Source organism: Larimichthys crocea, chromosome XX, assembly GCF_000972845.2.
Source record: "Larimichthys crocea isolate SSNF chromosome XX, L_crocea_2.0, whole genome shotgun sequence".
In the NCBI taxonomy this organism is placed as follows: Eukaryota; Metazoa; Chordata; class Actinopteri; family Sciaenidae; genus Larimichthys; species Larimichthys crocea.
Window position 1 is genome coordinate 13,675,200 of NC_040030.1, and position 12,195 is coordinate 13,687,394.

Consider the following 12,195-nt stretch of genomic DNA (forward strand, 5'->3'; position numbering starts at 1 on the left):
TGTGGCAGTGATTGGCAACGGTTTACATTAACTGCTACAAGCTGTTCAAGTATTCCTTTGGGCAATGCATCCAGAAGGGCTGGTATTGCGTGTACGGTGGTATGGTATGTGACTACAGGATGAATTTAAACATTACATGGCCGGGAAGTCCACAGTCATGATGCAATCCTTTTTAAAACGGAGGGAAGGAGGCTGATGCAGGAGGAGGAAATGACCAACATTTACATTCAAAATGAACTTCCGCATAGTTTTTGCACGTGTGTGTGCTTCTCTAATGCGGTGTCTTCCTTTAGGCTACGTTTTAAATTGCCAAGCACTCAGGTTAATCAGACGGCGAGGGAGATAAAAAATAATCAAATCAGAATTACAAAACTTGCCGTGGGTTTAGTCCTTTTCCTATCCATGCTGTATCTGTTCGACCTCGCTCTAGGTATATGTTCATGTTGAATTTAAAGGAAGAAGAAAAAAAAGCTGTCTGATGTGTGGGTTACTGCATACATACTGTACATGTAATGTATGGATGTAAAAATGAAGATAATGTGTATGCATGCAAAGGGAAATATAGAGTTAATGTACTTAATTATGTTCCATCAGTGATTGAGGTAAGATTGTATAACTAAGAACATCAAAGAAACACAAGGGGGGGACGTGGAGTGCATGTGTATTTGACTCAATCAGGGTCTGCTCTTTAATCTCAATCTCAGCTAATCTTTTGACCCTTGTTGCAGCAAATTGCCACGTTTTTCCACCAGGATTCGACACATTTGATCACATCTTTCACAGTGGTTTTAAACACGGCCACTAACAACGCTAAACAGCTCCCTGCTTGGGCAAATCTGAGCGTCCATATGGAAAAGGACCATATTTCACAACCTGAAAATGTCACGGTATCCCTTTAACAGCCATGCTAATGCTGCCACACTGAGCTACTTGCTAATTTCATGCTCCACGCAACAGGGATAATTTGGTCCCTGTCTGCCTGTCCGTCTGTCTGTCTGTCTGTCTGCCTGCCGGGGAGGAGAGGTGTGTGTATATGTATGTGTGGTTAGCTCTACATCGCTGCTCTTTGTGTGTGTGTCTCTCTCTGTTTCTCTCTTTTTATTCCTCATCCTGTGATCAACAGTGACAAACGGAGAAAAGGGAAGAAATAAGGGAGAAGCAGACTGAGGACAAAACAGACCAAAAAAGGGCACCGGTGGATAAAAAAAAGAAAAAAAGAAAAACAGAAGACAAATATCGAGAAGAGACGGTGAATAGATAGAAAGACAGAAAAAGAAGATGACAGAAATAGAGAGGAAGACAGAGGAAGCTCTGTCTTGTGCTGGATCAGGCAACTGAACAGATGGCCACACTGCAGAGAGAAGACCACAGCGGAGACATTACAACACTTAGGTTAAAATCTCCCCTGGAACACACAAACACACACAAACACACACGCACAGTGACACGCTCAGTGGCAAAGGGCAAGGTCTTTCTGTTTATTATCGGCATTTCTGAGAGACCCAGACAAGGTTTTTTCTCCAACAAGGCCAAGATCTTTCTATATCGTGGTGAATCATAGATTTGCTTTAAGGACATTTGTCAAAAAACACATTCACCTAGTTAGAAAGTCAAGTGTGTTTGGACAGTAATAATGATTATGTACTAAACAACAACAAAAAAAATCATCCTTGCCTCAGAGGTAAGGTCAGTAAAGCATGGCAAAAGCTTAAACAAACTGAAAAACATACCGACAGGCGAAGAAACATTCTAATCAAAGATGATTTATGAATCCTTGAGCACCGAGAAAGCAAACTCTCATGATTCAGAAATGTTGTCCCTTGAGCTGAACTATAGGAGAGCACAGACATTACTTGTACGAGGATGCAATTTTGTAGAAACCGCATGCTATGGGCTATTTTGTGGAGCATATCCAGTTAATTTGAGTGCTTCAAATCTCTGCCTTGTTGTATGTTGTGAACTTGTCTTTCAAATCACATAGGAGAGCAAAAGCTAAGGTAAAAGAAGTATAGAATGGTATATCTGAGAGGAGTTGAAAGGAAAGATGACAAGTAGAAAGGACGCTCGGAGAAAAAAAAAAGTTTAAAAAACGGACAACAGAACAGAGCAGAGTAGAACAGGCAAGGACAGCGGCGTGCCTTGCTGTCAGCTCTACTGAAAGTTTCATGAGTGGAAATGGTCTAATATTCGTACTGGATAGGACTGGAGGTGAGGGACCGTGACAGAGCCTGTCAAAAAAGGTGTATGTGTGTGTTTGTGTGTTGTCTTGAAAAGGTGTGGAGGGAGCTGCAGTCCAAACGACATTGTAAAACATGAAATATTTAGTGGATGGATTACAAGTACAATGTGTACATGGGTTGCCCTCAAGTCACCACAAAGCAACAACACTGTTTAATCATTCATTCCTTGAAGTGGACAGTGTATGCATGAGTGTAGTCGGTGTTGTTAACTTACAGGTATTTTTGTTCAAAACTAACAAAGACTATTACATCTATCCTTTTACACTGTAATTCTTTGTTACAGTCTGTTAATATGCTCCATCGATCCATTCAAACACATTTTGTTTCAGGGTCACGTTGTCATTGTGGCAGGAAATCTACAGAAGAAAATGCAAACTTGCCAATGCCTGATGAAAAAAAACAAACATTTCCCTTTATTGTAGCACATGGCAGGTAGTTGTGGCAACAAGCACAATAGACTACATGTCCTTCTCCTTAGCTACGTATTTCAACTCAATCATAGGCTATCCACAGACAAAAGATGGGTTATGCAATTGGTTCAAGTTATTCTGGGTCTGTTCCATGGTCTCCTCCCATTTGGAACAGTAAGAAAGTCCAAACCACTTCAGTTGACTGCTTACAATGCTAATGTTCTACTTCGACTACCATCCAGATGTCTAAGCTCCTCAGGCTAGCATTCAGGGACAGCCCAGCCACCCCGTGAAGGAAACTAATTTTGGCCACCTGTATCCACGATCTCATTCTGTCAGCCGTTACCCAAAGCTCATGATCACAGGTGAGGACTGGAACGTAGATCAGACAGTAAATTGAGAGGTTCGCCTTCAGGCTCGGCTCCATCTGGACCGCAAGAGTCCAGTCCAGCTTCTGTGAAAGCAATCCTCTCGATGTTACATTATATCCTTACTCGTGAACAAGATCCAACTATTCTTGAACTCTTTCACTCGGGGCCGTTTGGGTTAGGGTTACTTACTTATTTACTCCCAGTCTGAAGAAAGCAATTCACTACTTTCTCATGAAGGTCAACATTTGAATAAGACAGCGGGACTATACCATCCGCAAAATGTAAAATAGGCATCCTGAGGCCCACATACTGAACACCCCTCCACACCTTAGCTGTGCCTTAAGAAACTGTGACAAGCCACAAGCCACACCTGCTGAGAACATGTTTGACTCTCAGCTCTCGTAGTGCGCCCCACAAGATAGCACTTGGAACACGGTCATTAGTCTTCTTCGTGCCATGGAGCCCAGCAAAGGTACTGAGGGCAAAATAGCAGGTGGGTGTGTCACAGGTTTAAATTTGGAACCAGAGACCAGGGCATTGTGTCGTGAGCGTGTCAGATAATTAATATTATTTCTTAATTAGGGCCAGTTGAAAAAAAAAAGTGTTGTGTAAATCTGTAAATCAGCAAAATGATTCAAAGTCACAACAAATACAACTTAAACTGAGGCTGTGGCTTTACCTCATCTATCAGCGTACCCACCGCTCTGATGTCAGGGTTTGAAATATGTTCAGGAAACGAGACATGAATTGTAAAGTAAATGTCAGGACGAGGTATTATTTTCTATAATGCTGTAAATCCATTTTAAAAACAGCACGTTCTGTTTGTCTCTCACTGTGTTTCGTGCACTGGATTGTTTTTCTGGTTTTCACTCTTCTCTTCTTTGTGTAGGACAGTGATTTGAAGCTAAGCTCTTAACTGATGATAGATGATGAAAAGCAACTGCTTGTTACTATGGACACCATCCAGTCCATCTCATATAACAGAGACACAGTAGAACTGGGTCAGGTACAGAGGCTATTTTGTCTAAATAACCACGAGTGGTTATTCACACTGTGTTCAATTATGTGTTCATTTACATTACCAAGAAAATCCAGTGTGCTGTAAAGGTCACTCACTCTGGTTCCAGTGTTATTCGCTTCATAAATGACCAGGCATATACACAAAACATCTCCTCCCATGTCTATCTCTCATTTTTCTTTACACTGGCAGAGGCCTATCTCTCACTCTTTCCATCAATACATCCATCAAGAAGAACTTAAATGACTAGGAACCAGTCCAGACAATGTGTCAGACAACCTGCCACTGTGTTAACAGGACAGACTCAGCTAAGCTAAAGGAAAGCCCCTACTGTCTTCCATTCCACTCTCTAAAAAGCAAATACACCTGCAAGACCTTCCTATTGAGCTCTACACCACCTGCCAGCTGGCTGTGGTTCATTCAGAGTGCACAAGAAAAAAAAACCATCCTAAACGGTACAGAAATGGAGTTTGTTACAATGATTTAGTAGAATAAAATTCAATGCCTTTAAGTAATTATAAGGGATGTGCTTACCACAAAGCGAGTTCATGAAAACATAGTGCTGCTGTTGGGGTCAAGCAAAGTGTTTTTTCTGAGAAAAATAGCTCACTGTGGCTTCCTAATGGCTGCCCTCCTCCACACACACACACACACACATAAGTCATGTAAGGAGAGAGACTGCACTTAAACTGGAGGACTTGGGAGCGTTCAGAACTCTTTTTTGTCAAGTGCATGAGTACTGCACTGTAGCCGACCCAGCAGTTTTATGTCATCGAGGACGGGGAAAGTGAAGAGAATCTTTGCTGGCAGGGATCAATTACTGTAAGTGCGATTATAGTAATATGAATTTTTGGAAGGAATGATAATGCTGAAAAATTGAAAATACTGAAAGGGCTTTGCAAGATTAAAATTTAGCAATCTATGTAAAAAGTAAAACCACAAAGATTCAAAGTTTCATAAGATGATAAGAAAAAGGCTATTTTTCAATTAGAATATATCAGTATTCATACCGTGCTGAAAATCTGCTGCACCTTGAGCTTTCAGTAAAGTAGAACATTATATAGCATTAGCAGAATGTATTTTTCATAAGGCAGCAACGGAGCTCTATCAGAGGTCAAGGTAGCTAAATCTGGCACACACACAAAAATGGCTGCAGTGGTTTAACTGGAGTGAGGCACAAAAAGAAAAATAGCATTCGTGCCGTTATGTGGCTTTTACCTGTCAGCTGCAATCTGTCTGATGCTGCCCAAAGTTCAGTCAGAGTTCATCCATCCATGCTGTAGTTTGTTGAAGATTATGGAGGAAGCAATTCAACCGTAAATGTCTGTGAAATGTTGTGTTTTAATTTTTTAAGCACTTACACTTTCCTACATTTTCTCTTTTCTTGCACTTGTCCATTTTTACCTGACACCGACAGCCCTTTCCGCTCCTTCACCTCTTCCCCATCTAAATCAGCTGCCCTTTGCCCATCTATTAACTCCAACTAAAACTTGCACATAGGCACTGTTAATTTATGGAGGTTAATCGTTTATTTTGCATTTGTGTGTGTGGTAAGAACTTAAGAGTTACACCGGAAAATGTCAGACTTTTTGCGCTAAGGGCAAAGGGCAAATATGACATGGAACATTTTAACAAGAAACGACAGAGGCGGCGGGGGTGGCCGGTGACGCTGAAGATGCTGAAAACAAGCAGTGGAAAGAACAACAGGGCTAGACAGCAGAAGACACTGCTGTATGTCGCATAAAAAAAACATTTGTGAAACCAACTACAGCAGCTGTAAATGTCACCAATGAACCCTCCATTCATCTTCATGCTCCTTCTCTCCACTTTCCTCATCTAATCAAACACTGCTATCACATGTATTACACTCTCAACCTCTGCATCAACTGGAAAATCCATTATATGTACTCAGCACAAGCCCTGGACTATCCGCGTACGAACACAGTGAATCAATAGCACACATTAGGCGTTATTGACAACGCCAACTGAGGTTAACAGTCCGCCGTAACTGTAGGCGCCGCCCATTAAGCTGTGTGTAAATGTGAAAGGGCAGCAGAATGAACAGGTCCACATGTGTCTGAATGGGATTAATATTCTGCTCTGTGTCACATTTACACACAGGTCAACACAGTCATAGACTTGTTTGAAATGTTTGTTTCATGCATGAAGTTGGCTACTGATTTCTTTATTTCTTTACTGATGTAACTGATATTTTACAGTCCCTCGCCTGCAAATCTTTTTATTTACTTTTAAAAACCTTTCCATCCTTCCTGTCTGTTTCTTCTGCTACTACAAGATGTCAACCCAGCTCTATCTCACGCCATATGTGTTGTGTTAACACAGAGCAAATCAAGTCATCCTGCTAAACTAACAACTAAAGTGTAAATTTGTCAGTTGTGTGTCAGCGTGAATGGGCCGAGCAGCACTGCTAGGCTGTATTATAAGCTCTGTATAATTCAGACTATCATCAACAAAGCTGCCATGATGAAGCACCATGATGAAATAAAATAATGTATATTATGTTACATCATGCCATTGAGATATTATGGTATGAATGACAAAAGCGCCACTTTTGAGGAGATCATAGACGTCATTATCGGAGAACATCCCCGTTCCCTTGCAGAGCCAGACAGATAGAAACGGACAGATAACAAAAAGCTCAATAACAGTAGCTTGCTTGCTGTGTGTGTGTGTGTGTGCGTGTGTGTACCTGGTAGGTGTCCCACAGTCTTATCGTGCAGCGTAGTGGCAGCTCCCTCATCAGGAGGTTGTTCATCCAGCGAAAGGCAAACTGCAGGTATTCCACCTCGTACTGCTGCATGTGGCGATGCACTGACTCTGTCAAAATAAAAAATAATAATCACAATTGAAAAAACACTTGAAGTGTTTGTGGCAAACACTAGAGATACAGATGTCTAGAAGGAGGAAAACTCTTTTATGGTCCGGCTATAGTAATGTAAACAGTGACAAGTGTGTACGTAACTCCCCTCTCTGTTAATAACTACTGCAGTCGGTGTCTCACACACACACTGTCCCGCACGCTTCGTCATAATAGAGATGTAATTACAGAGCTATCAGAATTGTCTGAAAAGGAGCTACACACCAAAATGAGATGAGAAAAGAGTGTATTCATTGTTAAATGAAGCTACTGTGAGTGTTCAGTGAGGAACGGAGTGCGTATATTGTAGGTCAATACTATCCAGAGGACAGAAGGCATGTTTATGTAATGTAAAAAGTGTGTGTTTATTATATATTTGACGTCACTGCTTCCAGTAGGAGCCGACTAAAACTATATTTTTGTCTATTTCTGTCATAAAAAGGTAAAACCTCTTCAAACCTCAGAGGTTTTAGCTTTATCTTTTTGGTCAAGAGGATTAAAGTTGATTTTCATATTGCACAAGCTGCTACCTTAATATTAATTGAAGCCATAAATATCTAGCCCCACTCCTCCTATAATTCGAACCCTGCCAAAAACAGATACTTGCATTTTGACTTGTATTTCTTCAGCTTCCCTATGAGGCAGGCTGCGTTTTCTGTTGGCGCTTTGAGCTCTGGCTGACAACAGTCACATGATTTTTTTTGGCGGTTACCAAAGAGGAGGAGGCAAATATTTGATTACCCACCTCTGGGATATTAATCATGTCCCAGTGTGTCTTTACTGCATTTTTGTGATTAGGAATTGCAGGCAGAGTGTGGATTATAAACAAGTCTTATTAATTCAAAATTGCTGGTTTATTGGACAGAGAATTAAGTAAACCTGTCATCACTGTGACATTAGAGACTTTGGCAGAAAAAGGAGTCAAAACAAACACACTTCATGTTCTTCTCACATTTGTCGTCTTCAAGAAATCCAATGAAGACCAAACTAATTCCTCAGTCTGTCTATGCACCCATTTGTTTCTACTACAGATTTAAATCTTTAGAAACAGATGACAAACATACTTTTTTTTTTTGTATAGGCTGGGCACAGTAGGTTTTGGCAAACGTTACTCAGACAGGAGTAAATAGTGTGTTTGGCACTGTTTTTCTCAGAGGATTACTTCACATTTGGTGCAACTGCAGGTATTTCCTGCACTGGAGCAGTGTACGTGGAGTCGAGTCAAAATAAACTGCAGTGCCCATGTTCGTTGGAATGAGGGAATGTCACCCAGTGTAGCTCATTGAGAGTTTGATACAAAAAATATAGAATATGACCAGAGTTTCTTATTGTGTAAGGTAAATATGATAAATTGAACTTCTCTGGCTGCAATAACAGGCCAATAAACAGCTGAATATGATCATCAATCAAGACGGCAGTTCGTTTTGTCCTCTCCACTCTCCAAACAGAAACATCAGCTGGCCATTAGATGTCCACATCTGTCTCGTTGTACCCGTAAAACAGGTTTTGTTTTTCTCCTCCTATAATTAGTCCAGATTATGTTCCCACTTCCAACAAAACCACGCAGAGAGAGGACCATACGTTGCGTCGGGCTGTCTCAATATGGTGTCGTGGAGTTCAGTGTCGGTGTCAGTGTCATGGTATGGCAGGCTGGCATAAACAGGAGAAGAATGGATGAGATTGTTGCGTATGGGGCTGCGACACTGAGAGCGGCTGCCTTTGTTCCTTTCTCTGTTCATGATAAATGTTTGTTTTATGCTTCTTTACATAACAAAAGATTAAAAATACAATTCAGTATTCAGCGACTCCCCATTTCATAGTCATCAAACCAGTGACACTCATTCTCTCCCTCTCTCTTTCTCTCATAGACACACACAGATTTTATAATAGAGCTGTAATTAAAGAGCTGTCAGTGAATCTTTGAGAAAAGCCAGTTAGAGAGGAACTATAGCATCCTCTCCTCTCACACTGTGTGCTCTTAATCAAAGCTGACTGACAATCGCGCGCAGACACACTTTCAACTAATGCTTTAATAAAGCTTAAATTGGTGAAACGTTACGTAAAAAGGTTCCGAGCCGGGAGCACATACAGTATCACTCTCAGACACTTGAATGACACCTGTCTTTCATCGCTCGCATATGCATGTTTAACAATTACGCACACGCTCCGCCACATGAGCAGGGCGCGAAGTAAACACAAAGCGATAATTTCACACTCCCCTCTGCAGTTTAATTATCACATGCTGCTGTAAAAGCATAAACAAGGCAAGCTCATTAACAGCGAACGCATCATGGTGACAGATCGTAGCTAGCTGCCAAACAGAGAGGGGGAGAGAGTGGAACAACTTTAGACAATGTTAAATTACACTAATGAACTTGCTCTGCCTAATATTAGCAACTTCACCAAACACAGAGAGGAAGAGGTGCACGGCGGGGGGAGTGGGTGGAAGGGAGAGTCATTTGTCATGAGGAGTTATCACGGAGAGGGGAGGAGAGGAGAGGAGGAGAGGAACATTAAAATTATAAAATAAAAAAAAAAAGAACAACAGGGAGAAACCAACGTGCTAAAAACTTGCGACTTTTTAACCGTGGGCTGCTGTCCAGCTGGCACGGTGCTCGGCATGCTGGGTAGCGTAGTTATGGGGTCCGAGGGAGGTTGAGGATGACACCTCTCATAGACACTGATTGACGGATGAGTCTTGTCTTCCTTCCTACCGGTGGTTAAAGTTTAGGACCGAGGCCACGGTGCCAGCTAGTTTGCTCTCCACAGTGGACTGTAGCCCGTGGCTGGTGAAGTGTGGGTGGACAGCGGGAGGTCAGAGGTCGTACAGTGACTAGTGAGCAGCTCCAGGATTCTGCTGACGAAGCCAATTCTGCCTGACTCCATGCTCTCCTTGGTGCAAAACGTAATTACAGTCACATGCTTTTTTTTTTCCTCTTCCTTTCTCCTGCTGTTTTTTTTTTTTAATTCTTATTTCACCATCTCAGTTTCACTCTGCCGGTTCTAACTGCTGCTTTATTTTGTCATTTCCTTGTTTCATTCCAATCTAAGTAATGTCAGACATAGGCAGACAAAAGCTGACTTCTATTTAGCCAATGTTGATTTTGACAGCTGAAACGACAACTGTTGCTGGCAGATTTATCTGTTGTGGCATGAGAACCGCACTAAAAGACTGCAGTTAAAGTTGCTGCATTGCAGAATCGATCCAAAGTCCTTACTGTGATGACATGCGGAAGTGGTGTGATTGTAAACCATGTCATCCATTTTGAATGTTTGAAAAGCTTTGATTGTGACTATATATCATGATATACAGTGCTTTGAAAAGTATTCAACCCCTTGGCATCTTTCATGTTTTGTTGCCTCAGAACCTGGAATCATCATCATTTAATCTACAGAACATGGCCACAACTTTGAAGATGTTTTTTTATAGGACAAAAGGACAGAAAAAGTCAGTGTGCACAGCTATTCACCCCCCTAAAGTCGATACTTTGTAGAGCAACCTTTTGCGGCAATCACAGCTCCAAGTCGCTTTGGATAAGTCTCTATGAGCTTGCCACATCTCACAACTGGGATTTTTGCCCATTCCTTCTTGCAAAACTGCTCCAGCTCCTTCAAATTGGATGGTTTATGCTTGTGAACAGCAATCTTTAAGGCTGACCACAGATTTTCTATTGGATTGAGGTCTGGGTTTTGACTAGGCCATTCCAATACATTTACATGTTTCCCCTTAAACCACTCAAGTGTTGCTTTAGCAGTGTAATTGGGGTCATTGTCACCTCCGTCCTAGCCTCAAATCACGCACGAGTGGTACAGGTTTTGCTCAAGAATATCCCTGTATTTAGCACCATTCATGTTTTCCTCAAGTCTGACCAGTTTCCCAGTCACGGCTGCTGAAAAACATCCCCACAGCATGATGCTGCCACCACGTTTCACTGTGGGGATGGTGTTCCTTGGGTGATGTCATGTGTTGGGTTTGCGTCAAACATAGTCTTTTCTTTGATGGCCGAAAAGTTAAATTTTAGTCTCATCAGACCAGAGCACCTTCCTCCATACATTTTGGGAGACATGCCTTATACAGTACGGCTTATTGTTGTCCTATGTACAGATACTCCAGTCTCTGTTGTGGAACTCTGCAGCTCCTCCAGGGTTACCATAGGTCTCTGTGCTGCCTCTCTGATTAATGCCCTCCTTGCCCTGTCCGTGAGTTGTGGTGGGCGGCCGTCTCTTGGCAGGTTTGCTGTTGTGCCATGTTCTTTCCATTTGGTTATGATAGATTTGATGGTGCTCCTGGGGATCATCAAAGATTTGGATTTTTTTAAATTTTTTTCTAACCTATCCCTGACTTCTATTTCTCAACAACATTGTCCCTTACTTGTTTGGAGAATTCCTTGGTCTTCATGGCAGTGTTTGGTTAGTGGTGTTGCAGCCTCTGGGGCCTTTCACAAAAGTTGTGTATATGTACTGACAGATCATGTAACACTTAGATTGCACAAAGGTGAACATCATTTCACTAATTATGTGACTTCTGAAGGTAACTGGTTGCACCAGAGCATTTTTATGGGCTTCATAACAAAGGGTGTGAATCCAATTTCCATTTTTTATTTCTAAAAAATAGTTTTATGTATATATTTTTCTCATTTCTCAACTCTCAAGACTATTGTGTTCTGATCCATCAAAAGCCAAGGGGGGTGAATACTTTTGCAAGGCACTGTATAGCAAGCAATGCGATCATGGGTAACGTTGTCTTTGATAACATCCAGAACACAGTGGATGCTGGTTGTGAATTGGGTTTTTTGAATGAAAAATGTAACCCCACAAACGAATGTAGTAGGCTGTTTAGTTTAGCAGCTTGTCTTCACATCTGTTTGTTAGTCTTTGAGTTACTCTACTTAATTAAATAACAGAAGTCTAAGTATGTGTACAGTAAGTTGTGTAAATACAGTTTTTGGTGGTGCTATAAATATATATTTTGTTTGTTTGTATGTGTAGCACACAAAGAAACTTGTATGCAAACATTAAGCTCAGGAAAATGTAATAAATATGCGGAAATGCAAATACAGTCTGAATAGCGTGTGTTCATAACAACAGTAAATTAACATAACTTACATAAGAAATGCCACATTGGGAATCCATTCCTATTTTTCAAGCTGTACAGCAGCCCACAGTGAGAAAAAGCAGCACACACTGTCAGAATTGGAAATCAAAGAGCCCTAAAGCGATGGCAGCAAAAAGACAGTGACATATTTTTCACATTTTCAGAGAGATTTTGGTGTAAGAG

The 12,195-nt window shown here is 41.4% G+C and overlaps 1 protein-coding gene across 4 annotated transcripts in view; it reads right to left on the minus strand.

Annotated features, from left to right (window-relative positions):
- Positions 1 to 12,195, minus strand: part of tbc1d22a (TBC1 domain family, member 22a) — a 120,565-nt gene that overhangs the window by 29,565 nt on the left and 78,805 nt on the right. For all 4 annotated transcript variants that reach the window (XM_027272424.1, XM_027272422.1, XM_027272423.1 and 1 more), the window contains one exon: positions 6,750 to 6,877. In XM_027272424.1, coding sequence (XP_027128225.1) covers positions 6,750 to 6,877 — 128 coding nt within the window. The remainder of the gene's footprint in view (positions 1 to 6,749; positions 6,878 to 12,195) is intronic.